The 17,685-nt window shown below is 34.6% G+C and overlaps 1 protein-coding gene across 8 annotated transcripts in view; it reads right to left on the minus strand.

Moving 5' to 3' along the window:
• The window catches only part of SLF1 (SMC5-SMC6 complex localization factor 1), a 50,308-nt gene that overhangs the window by 12,877 nt on the left and 19,746 nt on the right, over positions 1 to 17,685 (minus strand). For all 8 annotated transcript variants that reach the window (XM_080372344.1, XM_080372347.1, XM_080372343.1 and 5 more), the window contains 6 exons: positions 15,175 to 15,306; positions 13,653 to 13,706; positions 9,745 to 9,903; positions 9,027 to 9,193; positions 7,531 to 7,668; positions 6,704 to 6,869 (listed from right to left, as the gene is read on the minus strand). In XM_080372344.1, the coding sequence (XP_080228470.1) occupies positions 6,704 to 6,869; positions 7,531 to 7,668; positions 9,027 to 9,193; positions 9,745 to 9,903; positions 13,653 to 13,706; positions 15,175 to 15,306 (816 nt within the window). The remainder of the gene's footprint in view (positions 1 to 6,703; positions 6,870 to 7,530; positions 7,669 to 9,026; positions 9,194 to 9,744; positions 9,904 to 13,652; positions 13,707 to 15,174; positions 15,307 to 17,685) is intronic.

Consider the following 17,685-nt stretch of genomic DNA (forward strand, 5'->3'; position numbering starts at 1 on the left):
CTGATAATGTACCAGTAATAATACTAGACAACTTCTTTAGGTAAAATCCCACTCTGTTGCCATATCAGTTCTTCACCGGCTTTTCTTTTTCTGCTCAAAAGCTAACTGTTGCAGCCAGGTCAACAAAATTTATATGCTATTGATGCCATACAAATTAAGATTTGGCACTGGAGAAACACCAGTTATTTGAAAACAACCTGTCTAAAACAACATGTGCAAAATGGGATCAAAGCTTACAAGCACAGAGTGAGATTCCTTTATGAGTTAGCTTTTGTTTAAGCATAAGATTTCAGGTATTGCATTTATGCCAGTTAACCTTGTGTTTAATTTCACAGTTACAGGGTTCTTATTCTCCCTTTTCTATTAGGATTCTCGTTTCCTGAAGATTTCGTTATGACATTAAAGCTTCTTTTGTGATTGTGCATATCTGTGCCAAAACAGAAAGAGATGCAAGGTATTGGTTTCCTGCACAGAAAAAACCTTGGCAGACAGTTTGTGGGATCATGAAATTTTCTGCTACCAAAAATTCCAAAGAGACTAGCAGCTGCAAATTTAGCGAGATACTTGGGGGTACTAGCCTTACCATTTTCTTCCCTGAACCTGCACAGAACGGTGATGTGTAGATAAAAAAGCCAAAGCACTATCTTCTCCAGGAGGCATCGACACAATATACAGCACTTTAATGTGCTACCCAAAAAGTACCATGAGGTAGACGAACATAATTTGGTCACCCATGTCAGCATTTCACTTCATCAGTATTGGCTGATTGCACTTCTAGCATCTGATTTAGTCTGTGCAAAGTCAAATCAGTTCTGTCTACTCAACACCATTCTGTGCCTTGTAGAAGTATATTCTGTGATGATTCTGAAATAAGTTATTCCTCTGACCGCATGTACAACCACAGAAAATTCAGTATTTGTATGTCAGGTTTGAAACTGCAGACTGGAAGAATACATGCACCGTAGTAAGAACGCATGAAATGCACTTGCCCAGAGCCACCTACATAAGGCTGTACCAAAGAATCACGACTGTTACAGTATAGCACCAGCAAATATATGGCATTGTAGCAAAAGAGCATGATTACTTCAAAACCGGACAACTCTGGATGAGGGAAATTGAACTGAAGATGTATTGTCTTGTTTGTCAGCTTTAGATTGTATAGAATTACTTAAAGGAAACAAAACTCTTGTCTTTTGTTGTGGTCCCATGCCAAAGTCAATGGTTTGTCTGATACTCTTTTGAGAACAAATACATTCAAGGTTGGTTTAAAATAATTTAATAAGATTCCCTCAAAAGCTGGAAAGCACCAAAGACTGAAACAGTTTGAGCTCCATCAATAAATCAGACAGACATATGTGAGCAATAGAGACTGTGACACAGATGAGATTTATAATAAAAAGATTACAAAATAATTTGCCCAAGACCTACATAAATACTGTCCCTAAAGTTAACAGACTTACTTGTCATTCAAAAGGAAAGGAATAAACACTACAAATAAACACTGTGTGGGCAGGCAGTATAATCTCTGAGACTGCTTCCAGCCCTACTTCCTCTGTTAAGCGTTACTTGATTTGGTTTGCCCTTTGCTTTACTGTATCACAATACTTCATTGTACGCAAACTGTGTGATCCTATAATGAAAAAAACCCTGAGAACATTGATACAGCATGTCAACAATGTGAAAATTTTTTTTTTCCAACTAAAATTTAAATATTTTAAAAGCTACATTACAACCTATCTTCTGAGGATTCAGCAGTAGAAACTGAAGAACTAATTTAAAACATCTGAAATGCATTTAAATTTCCCTTAAGTATGCATACCACTTTTATCATTGGACCCCAAAGCAAAATATTGGGTGAATAATTTAATTTGATCAATAGTTCTTTGCAGGAAATAAATTACACAACTGCAACAAATCAGCAAAATTTTAACAAAAGTAAGTGACAGGATCAAAGACATATAGATGGAATCTGAGGTAGATGCAGATGTAAAGCACAAGTATTGACATTATTTTTCTTGTTTCTAAATAACAAGCTTGTATTACTTCATCTATGAAATATTTTCAAGGAAAGGGGCAAGGAGAGAAAGTTGACCTTGAGGCAGCATATTGAAATAATGACTATTAATACTGCAAGTATTAATAATGTTTCACAGTCAGACATATAGCTGCATATTACACAAGGCCGATACACTTGTTGCAACTACAATTTGCTCACTGCAGTATCTCTGTACACTGACAAAGACAAATAAGAAACTGCCAATTGCTGCAGGCTAGCTTGTCATTTTGGTAAAACAATGGTAGTACAAAAGAAGAGCTTCTCCTTAATATTTTGAAATAAATGGATTAATGCTCCAAATGAAGGGGAAATCCTCTAATTTACTGAAAGTATCGTCTGTTCTGAAAATATTTAAATATTAACATCTCAAAAATATTTTAATTTTCAACCACAAAACAACACAAACATAGTAATGAAAATATATGCAGTATTAAAAAGGAAAAAGCAGCAAACATTTCCATTAAACATGGGAGTTGCTACCCTGTATGACAGCACCAAGGCCTTTTTATTTTCCCCACTCTGTCCCCACGGCAAGTGGGTTGGGGGCATGCAAGAAGCTGGGAAGGGGCACAGCCAGGACAGCTGACCCAAAATGCCCAAAGGGATATTCCATGCCAAATAAACGTTGGGCTCAGCAATAAATGCTGGGGAAAGGAGGAGGAAGGGGGGTTGTTTGGGACTGTGGCATTTGGCCTGCCAAGTAACTAACCGCTATGCCTGATGAAGCCCTACTTTCCAGGAAGCGGCTGGACATCTGCCTGCCGATGGGAAACACTGAATGAATTCCTTGTTTTGCTTTGCTTGTGCACACAGCTTCACTTCACTTACTGAACTGTCTTTATCTCAACCCATGAATTTTCTAGTTTTTGCCCTTCCGATTCTCTCCCTTGTCCCACTGCGGGGTGGGTGAGCGAGCGGCTGGGTGGGGACTTACCTGCCAGCCAGGGTCAACCCACCACACCATGGACAGCAAATTAAGTAAGACCCAGTTAAACCTTTTTTCAAAACTCTCTTCCTTGTTCTTATTGTTAAGCATAAAAGCTATCTCACTGAGAAAAGCATTGAAGTGGGAAGAGGCTGTTGACTGTGTTAGCATACAAAGGTCACATCAGTACAACTGATGTCTGCCAGCTTAACAAATGTAATTCCTACATTGCTGTTCCATTTAATGCTTTGCCAAGTCAAGTACAGTGCTACAGTGACAGAAGTTTCACAGTGTGTTTTAGTACACATAAAAGTTCTTATAGGCAAGCTTTTAAGTCATAGGAAAATTCATTTTAACTTTTTTACTTTGAATTACAGTTATTTTAGAGCTGTTCTTTAGAGTTTTTTTTCATGTGGTGTAGATTTTTTAGGGTTATGCAGTTAGACACTCCAAAAGTGCCTAAAACATACTTCCAAGAAAGCCACTGGAAGTGACAGATAGACCAGGAAGATGTTTAGTTCTACAAATTTACACCAGGTAATGATATCTGAAACATGGAAGAAAACAAATTAGAAATCTGCAAGATTATGCAACTAAAAAATGGAATTAATGCCTTTTTCACTCCCTTGTCAGGCTATGTAAGACAGCTTTTTTTAAAAAAAACACCAGCAGTATCAGGGATGAAAAGCATTTCTGATACCATTTGTGACACTTGAAAAGCCATGCAACAGCTCAGTGCTACTCAAAATGTTATAAGCAATATGCACATTCCTTTGTAAATTCTAAAACTGTATTAACAGCTTTGATTTCAAGGAACCTTGACCAGGAGTTCCTGAAGCAAACCTATTTAAATAATATTATAAATAATAAATGTTATTTATATTAAAATTATATGAATATTGATTCAAAAGATCTCAAGTGATGGAAGAAATTCTATGTTCTTTGGCAGTGCATTTTTAACTGCCAGGATAGGGTATCAGTTTTATTCCACCAAACTGTCCCAGAAGACTGACACAGTGATGAGCGAGGGCTTCCAATTTCCTGCCACTAATTTTATTCTGGTATTTTTAAGATGAGGTAAATTGTACTTAACATCAGAAAGGAAATGCACACATATATGTAACTTAAGTCTTTACAGCCCTTCATTCTTTTTTTTTTCTGATGTAGGTTATAACAGGCCTGAAAAGTGAAATACCTTCAGAGTATGTAAGCCAAGGAAACTAGCAGCTCAGAATTTCAACATGGCTTTATTCTCTTAGAATACTATAACCGTTTCTGGGCTCTTTTTACATGCATATAGGTTTAAACACATATATAAAACCCGTATTTTTGCAACAAGTCGGCACTCAAAGGGAAGAAAGATATACAGGTATTTTTGCCCCATTCTTGTGCTGATCTGTTGCAATCTATCTGAATCACAAAAAGAAGATAGTCTGATTCTAAAAAGAAAAAAAAAAATTGCCCATTTTTACCACTTAGAAAATAATGTGTTAGATATGTCCCCCGAAATAATGTAATTAAATTATTTCTCTCTTTTTATTTACAGATATTCTCACTGGAGAACTGCGTGGAAGTTTGGTATATCGCAGTTGGCATGTTTGTTTCTTCCCATGAGCTAACACGCTTGTGTAAGCTGGGAAACATGGTCACCCTTTACACTGTACTGTAAAACACTTAACTTCTGTGCCCATGCAGACAGCAAGAATACCCAAAGTCCTTCCTTTCATTCAGGTTTCTGAATGGCCTTATGTGTTTCTTGCAAATGTGTTGCCTCTTAAGCTAACAGCTTTTAAAAAACAAAACCGGTAACGACTCACACCCTTGGACTGAAGACAGGAAGGAAAATTTTGTACCCAGTATGATATGGAAATACTGTGGGTTTATTTATGCACCTCTAAAATAACAAAAAAGAAGGAGAAAAGAAAACACAGTTCTGCCCACATAGGTGGGGTGGATCTGCTCCTTTGGCTTTCTGAATTACCTTTTCAGCTATGATATGGAATGTTAAATGGAGTCTCTGAATATATTGAAAAATCACTATATCAAGTTTTAGCATAACAAAATTGGGAGTGCAGAAAGGGATAATGACAAGTTTTGAATGTAAAAATATGATATTTTGGTTTAGAGTGTATTTTTGCCCCAAAAAAGGCAAAGGAGAAAGAAAACACAATACATAAATATGAAGTTAAAGAATAAGGCTGTAAGAAAGAACATACAACACTACAGATATTATGAGGCAACAAGCTGCTTTTTAAGGCTAGAATTCGTATCTGCAGGGATATTGTACATTGGAGTGCAGAAGATCAAAGTGGGAAAGCAATAGGCATCTGGGTTTTGTGCTGAAAGTACAATTCTTATATGTATGTATATAAAGAAAATAGAATCTAAACAAGAGCCAGGTCTTTATGTTTCATGTTATGTTTTATTCTTTCTTTTAAGTTTATTTTTCATATATGTACTACACTCTATCTGACACAAGTGATTATTCTGCTTATGCAAAGAACAGTTTATGAAAAAGGTATGGCTTACAATGCTGGAACTTGTCAAAAGAAGGCATAGTGGAAAAAAGAAAGTGATGCCTAGACTTAAACTGCAGATTCAACACCAGGAAGCATATGAAAGCAGTCTCATTTTCCAAAGAAACAGAATGGCCACTGACACCAACTGAATGCAAGCCTGCTTGGTGCTCAGTACCTTTGAAAAGGTAGGTTGTTTAAATATAAATATGGTTATAGAAGCCTAATTTTAGGCACTTTTTAAATATCTTGACCAAAGATAAAAGGTAGCACTGTTTCAGAATGTCTCGCTTTGATAGCCCTCAAAAAAGGTAGGAGGTCTGGCTAGGTGAGATGAGTGAAGCTCTCATTATGTTTAATCTTTCTGCTTTCTTAACATAATGAAGAACTACTAGGTATTATATTGAAAGTGCTTTTTTCTCTGGAATACTTGATTTTCTATTGTTGTTCTGTTATTGTATTGAAAAAGTGAATGAAGTACTATTTATCCTGTGCTTTCACAATAATTTAAAAGAGAACGCAGAGACAGCAGTAAGTTTGTATTTTATGTGAGAATCTAGAAGTCAAAGATGTTTTACAAGGCCTCTAGCTTCTGAAAAGAAAGAGGTGGTATAGAGGACACTCAGTATATTTCAGGTCAATGTCCTGCTGGTCAGCAGGTCACAGAACAGCAATTAAGTTTCCTCCAATTCCATTTCTATGAAAAGACCGAGGGAAGATACCAAATGAAACTAAAGAACTTGGGGGGAAAAGAACGGGGCATTTATTAAAATAAAATAATGCATATCTGTAGAAAACAGAAAAAAACTGTTAGTTTTGTTAGCTTTCTCCTTCCAACATTTCCTGAATACAATCACTGTAAAGCAAGATAATAATTTCTTTCCTTACACCTTATTGTCTGACAGGATGTGTTAAGCTGGTGTCCCTAATGACTACAGTAATACCTGCTGGTAAGGGCATGTGAACATCTGAATGTAGCCAACAAGCTACTCATGACTCGTTTCTTCTCTACAGATCAATATGAGAATCTTATGGATCAATTCATTTCCTTTAGTGGAGCAAAAACCAGCATGCTTCACAACAAAAGGCAGCTATAACAAGCAGCTGTGATACTTACATATAATTCCTCACAAAGGAACGAACAAAGGAACACCTTTAAAAAATATGTCAGTCTTCATTATTTTAAAGTATAAAATTCATACTCACATCATTTCTTCTGTTTGATTCTCTATGGGAAAATACGACCCAACCTGCTAGAATATTTATGTGTTTGGTAAAAAGCACTGAGGTTTCGCTTCCCAGCCAAAAGGTCTTCAGAAGAACTGTCTGTGGCATGACTGGCTGATGCTGTGAATGGGTCCCTTCAACCAAACTGTAAAAAAAGGAAGCGAAAACCCCTAAATCTTTATGCCACTTTGATTACTATAGTTACCAGACAGAAACCTTGTCTTCTGTCAAAACACACACAGGTTTGGCAAGTTTTAAGTATGGAAAGATCAGACACAATTTCTGATGAATAAGTAGTAAAATAATGATGACTATTACAGTCAGAGCAAAGGAATTCTAATATTGTGCTAATATCACATAAAGTAAACACAAGACTCTTTTTATACTCGATAAACTAAGGAAAGATAATTGTCGGCCTAGCAAAAGATACCAGCTAACTGAATTAAAAAAATTAAAATAAATCAGTATGTTCAAAGTGCTGCTTGTCTACTTTAAGAATGAATATGAAGGCACTGCAAAGCTAAAAATACAACTTTATGAGCAAAATTAAATGCTTGCTTGTCATATAGTGAAATACTTATCATATAGTGAAATAACAGGTTGGGAAAAGTTAGAGGCCTTAAAACACAGCTAGAAAAAAACCTATATAAATTGTAATAAACAAACTAAGAATTGGATAAACTGCCATGTCTGTAGAACCGCAATTTCTTAGGGCCATAGAAAAAAAAGAGTACAACCTGCTGTACACAGAAATGCATGTTAAATTGTGAAAAAGTAATAAGAAAGTAGTATCCTATAGAACCCACCTTTCTGTCAGAAACTCTACTTCAGCTTTTACTAAATCAAAGAAAAACTTCAATAATGTTTTGTGAACTATCCTCTGTTCATCTTCTCTCCCTGAATCTAAGACTGCATGACAAATGGTTTTGTAATAAACGCAAGACCTGAAAAACACACATCAAAAAATCCATTTATATGACAGAAATCATAGTCTGATCTATTGGCAAAAAAGTCAGCTTTGACTTTTGACAATTTTGACATAGAAATACATTGCTCCCCAGCAACGTTCATCATTTTAAAGCCTTTTTGGTTTTAAAGCTGTATTTTCAAAAAACAGTAACAATTAAAAAAAATCAATGCTTGTGACTAGGGCTTTGTGCTAGATTTTGTATTACAGTGCGAATGAAATAATTTAACTGTATTTATTTTTTCTGTCTCTACTTGAGGTACTGTACAATTACTGAATTTAACAGAACTTCTTTAAAATTATTTAATTACAAGGGAGTCTTGTAATATTTTAGAGACCTTGTAAGATCTTACATACCTTAGTTCCGGTTAACAGTTCACACATATTATTTGACAGGACTACAGTTTGTGATCAAGTCTTAACAATTGTCTAACATGATGGAGATAATTTTGAAGTAAAGTGCAAACATATTTTTTTGGCTAGCAATTTGAGTCCTGGAACCACCAGGTATACAACTCCTGGGTACTGACATTCTGCCACTAAGTACTAAAAGATAAATTACTTTATCTAAAATATAAATTCTCTTCCATTCCATGTGACATATTCCTATTAAAAATTACTAAATGTCCAGTTACAGTGATTCAAGTACAGTGATTCAATGCCCTTCAAGGCTATAGACATGCTTACAATCATGCACATTCATTTATCTGTAACCATGGTTGTACCAAGTTATTTAAATGTTATTAAGATTTTATGACTGTAATAAAAGGACAGTTTCTCTTCCAAATGAACAGAATTTCTATTGATGCAAATCACAAAAAGTTCAAGCTAAAGCATGAACTACCCAAAAAGCTCCAATGTACTGAGTCTTGCAGATGTAGTCAGACATCCTTAACAAGATGCTGAAGTTTATGATGAAAATCAAAATACAACATAAAGCTACGTGTTTGTTAAGACTGGAATTTGCTTTGTAACTACAGATATATTTATGTGTGTATATATACACATATACAACAAAATAGCAATAATACTTACATTATTATAATTTGTGGAAAGCTTAAAAAATAAAATAACCCTTTTTTAGAAAAGGAAGGAGGACAAGAAAATGTATATTTTTCCTTTCCAACCCCTCCGCTCCTGCCTGTGAACTAACACTTCCTGAAACATAAAGTGAAAGGCCCAAACCTCAGTTACAATTTTAGATCTTCAAATACAGTTAATTTGTTCTGGTGAGAATGTGACTTTGGTGCAACAGAATCCAACTCTACCCTCCAGTCCTCGAGTCTGGACTAATGTAACAACTATTGCATCCAACAACTCCTTAAACTTTCTTACCTTACAAGCATCTCTATGAAGGACCAAGTGCCTTTCTTACAGACAGGACACTGAAGAAGATTCAAATAATAATTTAACATATATGGGGACTTCCAAGGAGGATCATGTTGGAGAACAAGGTACAAAATGTGATTAAGTTTAGCAGAAAATATTGCATCTGTATTTCCCTGTAACACAATGACAAAACAACATTGGTTCCATACTGGCCAAAGATCCACAATTACTAGATGTTTAGATGTTTTCTTTATTCCTTACAATCCCAAATGACCAAATTTAATCAGTGAACTAACATGCAATTTGATGCATAATTACAAGTTGCAAAATTCAGAGTTTAAAGAAAAAAGGAAGGAAACAAGGAGTATGATATTCCAGCTGAATGCAACATTGCTTAGAACAAACCTTTTTCTCAATCGAACTATCTGTGGCTTACTAGGTTAAAAAACAAAAGTCACAAGTGCTGTTTCCAAAAGCAACAAAAAAATTCTGGGCCAATTCTTCCACAATATTTAGAGCACTATATTCATATGGCTTGTAAATAAGTAATAATTAAAAAAAATCCTGAAGTATTAAATTCTTCCCTTACTAACACAAATACATTGACGAACAAAGTGAAGACTGAATACATCACTAAAAAAAACCTACAATGGCAGAAGCAAAAGTCATACTATTTCCATTTCTTGCTTTTATATTTATAACACGTCTAGTCGTCATCTCTCACCAATAGGACATATTCTAGAAGAGAATGAAGAAGTTGCATGGGAGGCATAGAGTACTTCTGACAAGCAGCAAGTTCTGTGACTACATCAGAAAATAAATACGCTTCCACTAATCCTTCAAGTATATACCATGTGCCTCTGGATGGGACAGTACTTTTAACCTAGGAATGAAAAATCTTTGTAAGTAAAAGAACAGCTTAATAAAAAAGACAAAGACAACTTTCAAGAACTAACAAGAAATCTCTAAGTAAAATGTTGGTAATATAATAATACAGGGAGAAGATGAGAAACTAAACCAGAAATATTACTTATTGCCAGATCTTATAAACTGTTGTCATCTAGAAAGACCTTCACTGAGTTCACTTCACTGAACTGGGCTTTCATTGAAAAGATAGTAGGTTTCAGAATGTGCTTCTCTTCTTAGAAGATATGAATACATTTACACTTTTAAAAAACAAATTACGATTCACACACTCAATAACATATCTATAATTTATTCTGGAAAGGTATGCAAAGAAGCGTTAATATTTCCAAAAGTACAGAGTAAATCCCACAGTATATGGCTGGAGCAGTAAGATAATAAGTACCATTGAACAGCTAAAAAAAAATCAGAAAAAAATGTAAGATCATGAAATACATCATTTACGAGTACACATTATAAAAGCATAAACCATGGAACTGTTTTATCTCCCTAGTTCCCCTATTCCCATATAGCATGTCAGAGAAGCAGCTAATGCTACAGATAAGCACAGGTATTGATCCCAGTGGATGTCAAAGCTCTGAAGATATACTTAATGGCACAGGGCTTCCTTCTTATTCTCTGCCACTCATGACAGCAAAACACTTAACTTAGCAAGCTTTCAGAGTACCCAGAAGGACCTAATGGCTTTCATGAAACACTGTACCTGCTCTGCAATTTCCCTGTTATTGTCTGTACTCTCAGCTTTCCAAACTTTAATTTCCACAGATTAATGATATGAAAGAGGAGCTATTGAAGATATCAGCTACATTGCCATTTATACCTTTCCGCTAGTCCAGGTTCAAGCCAAAGCTAAGATACACAAACCAGTTGCAGCTATATCGCTAATTGAAGCACAGCTTCCCTTTGCCTGATAACTTCTGTTTTGAAATCCAGCTATTTTGTTGGATCACACAGCCTGAGGCTTTGGTAATTTCAATGAAACTGGGACAGGGAGTCACAATTGAGAGAAGCAGAGTCAGGAAGATCATTGATTGGACTGCTGGGAATTGAACAGTTACATAAATTTATTATTGCTTTAGTCCCTGACAAATCGTAGACTTTATGATCTCTGCCTAAAAACTTGGCTCCTAATATACATTACAGAAAGCTATTCAAGACATCCTACTGATTGTTTTAAAACTAGTTTCAAATTTAAATTAACACAGACTTTCAGTCCAACTGTGGTTTTGAGGTCTACAGAGTGCACTGCTATCATGATGTGCGGTAGTTTCAAAAAAGGTTTCAGTAATAAACTAAAAACATCAGAGGCTCAGGTCAAACCTGAAAAAACTTCTGAAAGAAATGATCACAGTTAAATCACAGCTAAAGTCTCACTGAATGAGCTCCACCTTAGCATCAGACACCCAGTTTGTCTGCAAATGTTTCATTCCTCAGATTCCCAACATATGCTGTTGTTACAGTTGTTAATAACATTATTGTTAACAATAAATAAAGCTGCCCATCTAGACAATTTTCTTTTAACCAAGTCTTTGTGCATCTGGCATTTGCAACTCATTTTTTTTTCAGTTTTCTCATTCATATATGCACTATTAAAATCCTCACATTATATGCAAACAGCAGATCTAAAGAGCAATCATAAACTGTTTAATGGCAGTCAAAGAACAACTTCTCTGTCATCTGGAGTTAAGATGTGTGAAGATAACTCCATATATTGTGCATGTACGAGCACGTTACTACTGGCCCTCATCTGAGGATCAATACCAGCATCCATCTTTTTATGAAATTAAACCTATATGTTTCTGTCTCTTGAAAATTCTGGTCCTAGAAGAAACAGTAACATTGATGCATTATTTGGATGGTACATGCAAGATAAGTAGGAACTGGAGAACTGGTTTTCAGTTTATTTGTAAGGGGTAAGGAAGGATGATAGAAAACTGAGGGGATGGACTTTTTCCAGTATCAGCAGACACCTGTTGCAAGGGCTTAATATTCAACAAACGGTACAGATCTGCACTGGCTCGTACTCTGGCTGATGAGAGACTAGCAGTTTCTTAAGTGTTACTGGTACAACCATCAGAACTTTAAGCAGAAACAAATGAAAAATGAAGGTACACAGACAACAAGCTGTGTTTTATATAGCACAATGTGGAAGCAGAGCTGATGCAAGAGAAATAAAAATTTCAGGGAAGATGATAGATAACAGAACACTTAACTGAGTTAAGCCTTCCTAGCAGATGCAAACTGAGATGACTGAATATATAATATGTAGGTTCTAATCTGTTAATTTAGTTTCTAGGTTTTATTTTACTTCACTAGTATTACTGCAAATGTGTACTGTTTAAAAGCCGTAAATATACTGCCTATAAAAGTCCCATATCAGATGCAAAGGCTAACAATGGATATTCCACGAAGCTAAAGGAAGTGGCATGTCACGCATAAGAAAAGTATCATAATTAGGCTTAAAATAAATAGATAAATAAATAACAGAACAACAATTTCAGCTTACATGTGTTAAGAAAGCTAAAGTTTTTTTCCACAAATTCAATATACTAAACATTAACATTACATTTTATTGCAAGTCTGTCCAGTAACAGAAATGCATGTAGCATTTTGCCCATTAATGGTAGTGTTGGACAATGACAAAGGCATTTCAGCGCTCATGTTTTAAAAACATTTTTCTCCTCCCCTCCTTACTGTGTCAATGGAAAGAAATCAAATTTGAAAAAAAAAAAGATTCTGTGAAGTCTGAAAGCTCATTTTGACAGACTGAGACTTCATTTATATACTAAGTAACTACTTATGTAGTACATTTCATGAAGATACCACAACTTCAGCTCCTGAGAAATACAGGAAGCTAACAGATCTTACATTGTTTCCCATTTTAATTTTTAAATAACACAAGTTATCATATAAAGTAGGTCATAGCTACTATGTATATAATGCTTTTTAAGTACTAACAGGCAATGTTTCAATGACTAAAGATTTATTCTTAGTATTATAGATAGAAAAGGGAAAAATTTGAAAGTATTTATTTACTTAAGAAATAACGAAGACTTAATAAAACCTGTTGCTGACCTGTACCTGATCAATGGCATATACATGGCTTAGTGGGAAGAAAAAAGAGAAATTAACTAATAGTACAAAAAAATAAATAAACTCAAAGTATTATGAAAACAGGACTGGAAAACATAATGTATTCTACTAGCAGTCTGTGCTTCTATAGAATCTGAAACCTGAGTGATGATGTTAAGGCTTATGCTGTAAGAAAAAGTACTGTTTCTACAGTGAGAAAATCTTCAGCTAAAGTCTGTCTCTATAGCAAAAACTGGTGAGTACTGCAAAAAGTTAGCTATTATTTATGCAGTAGCAATAAAGTAAGTGCTTGAATAATTTAGGATGCTCTAAATCACGTTAGGGCAATCTTTACCTCTTCTTCTAACAATAACCAGTCAGGTTCTTTTAACTAGCAGGATTAAAGACTTTCTTTGTAATAAAGGGAACAGTAGTGAAAGTGTCGTAAGAATGAGCAACATTCAACAGCATTCTAATGATGCTCTTTCACTCTTCAATAAACTTTATCAGAGTTTTGGACAACATAAATATTTTAAAAAGTTTATTTGATAGCTAATTTCACAATGAAAGTATGTTTGCCTAACTTCATAATAAAATTCCATATATGCACCGTGCCCTCTTTGTGAGAATCCTTACCTCTGGAGTGCATTTGTTCAGGCGGTGCTTTTGAGCAAACTTGTGCTTAACAGCCTGTAAAACAGGATAAAGTCAACGTGCACACTGGATACCAATAAATATATTCAATACTGTATAGAACTCCCAAAATGACAACTTCCATTAAATACAGTTCAAGCAAAACATTCAAACATGGCTATCTATTCTTATTTATCTTTTTAATATTGGGATGGCAAAATTATGAAATACAGTATTAGTGACCTAAAAGGAAAATATAATATGGGCAATTTTTCTCCCCATTTTTCCTGTCACTCTCTGTGCTTGTTTATGTGGTTGGTATGTAAGGACAGTTTTACTAGAATGGGTCCACTTAACCACAGTAAAAAATATTAAGCATTTCATTTTTTCTATGGCAAAATGAAAACTTTGGACTCCTCTTGCAATTCACCTATAATGTACAGATATGGCAGTACGTGGAAAAAGGTATTACTATTATTGCTATATCTAGTTACAGCTTAGTGTTACCATCTAACTAATATATGTTACCAAAAAAGTCTTTTAGGAGAGATTGTCTTCAGGATTATGATTATTCTATCTGCACGTAAGTACACAATAGTTTGAGAGAAAGATAATGGGATAAGAGCACTTGTTGTTTGTAGCATACATGAAAAGTCAACAACACATTTATTTTTTAAAAGTCTGGCAGGTCTAGTCTTGATAAAATGTCACTCACAGAAGATGCAACATTTGAAGGTACATAGATTTAAACAACAGGAGACTTCTATTTGTTAATCTTTTGGTTAAACATTGTGTACATTGAGTACTTAAAATATTCTAAATCTTCTGCTACTAAGAACTTACACTAATACACATAGAGGACCTGAGTTTGCAGTTAAAAAAATCATACAGTGCTTTATGTAACCCAGCTCCTACAAAAATAATTACACACTATCATCTGCACCACTGTAACTTAGAGAGATAATATATCCTAATTCAAAGTAATTAACTGTTTTTTTTAAAGATATGAAACAGTGGTTTTAATTCCTAATGTAGCATGTTTATCAGGATTAGACATGTGACAACATTAAAACAAAAGAGTGCATTTATCTCTATGTTTTACTTGTAATAAAAAACACTTATATGAATCAACAAAATGCTTGCTCTAGGGTATGGTTAGTTTTAAAAATGTGTTAGTGTAATTCAGCTAGATAACAGGAAAGTCATAGAAGGCCTGTAATCCAAAGACATTTTGTTGAACAACATTAGCTACTACTTATCTCATATATTACACCGAGATTTCAAGTAGTCCACCATGTCTTCCACACACCCATGCCTACCAATTACGATAACTAAATTAGATTTTGATTAATGGTAGATGTAGTAAATACGGGATTATTAAACACTGCAGGTTAAAAGGCATTATTACTATTTCAAAAGATGTTAAAATATCTACTTTATTAGCTCAGTACTATAATGAAAAATAAATTTAATAATATAAACTTCAGATTTTATACTAAGAAAGCATTAATTGATTGTTACTTACCGCAGCAAAATATATATGTTTTACAACAGCATTTTTCATTTCAGCAAGCTGCATGTTAGACACGATTTGGTCTGTTTCTTGTGCTGTCAGGAAACTGTTCATTTTGGTATCTTCAGTATTTCGTATTTCATTCTGTGCAAAGCAAAAAAATACTTCTTAGTTTCAAAGCTAATGCTCTAACCCAGCTTTTACATGCTGAGTCTTTCTACATATTCTATTGTAAACCCTTGCGTGCATATACATGCTTTTGTAATTGTTCAAGTGTCTACATTATGTGCCAGATAAACAGCTGGTGGTTTGGAAACAAAACACTGATGTTGTAGGAACCTATAGCATAGAAATTGTCAATGTAAGCTTCCCCATAATTATTCTTCATAACTGGCTTTAAGTCTGACCCAATCCCTGTGGCTGAAACAAGAGCTGTATTTCCACAATGGATTCTCTCTCAGGCATTTTCAAAACACCAAAAACAAAGTCCACACCTTTTCAATTAGTAAAAAATGTAGTAAAGATATCTAAAGACGTTTGTTCATCAATTTGGCTATGACCATGCATTCATTTTATAAAGGCCACTACAATGAAATCTTTTCTAGTTTTTGCCTGTAAGTCTGAACTAGTAATTTTAAATTTGTAAGTTCTTTAGTTGTTGTTTTTGGTTTGTTTGTTTGTTTGTTTGTTTAAAGTAATTTATTCTCTAAGTCCATCTATCATTTCCAGCTATTTTTCAAGCATAAGGAATAAGCAAATATTTATCAAACTGGTTTCCAACTCATTCTGAAAAGTCTCTCAGCAAAGACACAAGATAACTTTTGTTAGTAAAATACAACTAAAAAAAATATCTAAAAGTTATTTCAGGATGAGAACAATTAAGCCTCAATGTATGCTTTTGATCAAAGATACACAGATAAAACACCATCTTTGTTTTAGGCAAATACATGTATAACTAATTACAAAAGCAGCCTACTCCTGCAGTGTGAGGAGTTAGGAAAGGTACTGATGACCATATTTTATTCGGAGCAGGTTTGGAAGGCTTGGGGCAGCTGGCCTAATTGAAACACCTGAATCTGATGGGTGAATCAAGTATAGGAAATTAGGGAAATAACAGCAGGCAAAAACCCACAGTGAATGCATTGATAAGACGCAAGCCATGAACAGTTTATACTTTTAGGTTTTCAAAGTAAAGTCTCCAACACTGAACATGTTTCATACTGTTTTCAGATTTTCCCTTAAATGTATAATTAAAATCAAAAGTATTTGGTATGTGTATAACGATATTTCTCAACGAATACTGAGTTTGTTGCATGTTACAGAAGAGAGTTAATTTAGTAACTTCAAAAGAGCTCTCAATAGCTTTTGATGAGCCAAGGATAACTGAATTCTGATGCATTCATGAGTCTTTACTTCTTGTGGTACTTTCTGCACATTATTTTCAACATGCCTGTAAAAATACTTGTATTTAAACAATTTATAGTACCATCTTGGCAAAATTTTATTAATTCCAGCATGCATCCAACAAAGTATTTAAGGCGTCCATTTAAATTTAAGTGTGAGATTAGGTCCCTAAAATCATGCATGTTTTAGTATCTTGAACGAATAAATCTGTATGATTTGATGCCTTGTAGGATCAAATCATTAATGACAATCCGTCAGAGTATTTTAACACTGGAGTTATGAGGTTGAGGTTATAAGAACAGATATAAAATACAAAGATGAAGCAAAGACTCGGTTCAAAAAAAAAAAATATCATAGCAAGAATAGTCTGAATGTCACTGCAGGTCGACTGAAGAGAATATAATACTGTTTTGCTGAATTCAGCAACTGGACATATATGTAGGTGTTTAGGGGAGGAAGGAGGGTATTTATTTTTGCCAGAAGTAGCAGTCAAATAGCAGGACTACCAATTTGCAAAGTTAAAGTGTTCTAATGAATTATGTGCCAAGCACTTCTGGGAGGGAGAGACAAGAGCATGTCTGTAACATTCTTTGATAAAGCCTAATACATTTGGACAAGTGCTGTGATTTGATTGCCTATGTTTTATACTTTCACTTTTACAAGACTAGGAGTCTTGGCAGTTTTCTGAGGTTCTTTAGATGCATTTAAATAGAAAGGTAATGCTCTCTTGGCCTCTGAGGTGAGTTACTTTAATGAAGTCTAAAAAAAAAAAAAAAAAGATATGTGCAAGCTAATGGACTGGTTAAGCTGGAAACCCGTTTTTACACCTGGGAGGAATTCAGGGTGCATAGCAAGAACCACATTTTTCTCATAGAAATCAAGAAAAGTTAAGGTAGCCACAAAAACTTGACAACCACTCCTCTATTAAACATAAATGTCTATCTTAGCTGAGAGGTGTAGTAGAGAACAGTTTCTCTGAACATATTTAATTAAGAGAGTAAACACTAAACTAAGATCCCATGTTAATGTGTGTTTTATTCAGGCTGTAAATGTTAAGATCCTTCAACCCTCTCCTCACCCTTCCATAACAGCTTTATTGCTTGTTAAAACAGGAATAGT

Source organism: Falco punctatus, assembly GCF_963210335.1.
Source record: "Falco punctatus genome assembly, chromosome: Z".
NCBI lineage: Eukaryota > Metazoa > Chordata > Aves > Falconiformes > Falconidae > Falco > Falco punctatus.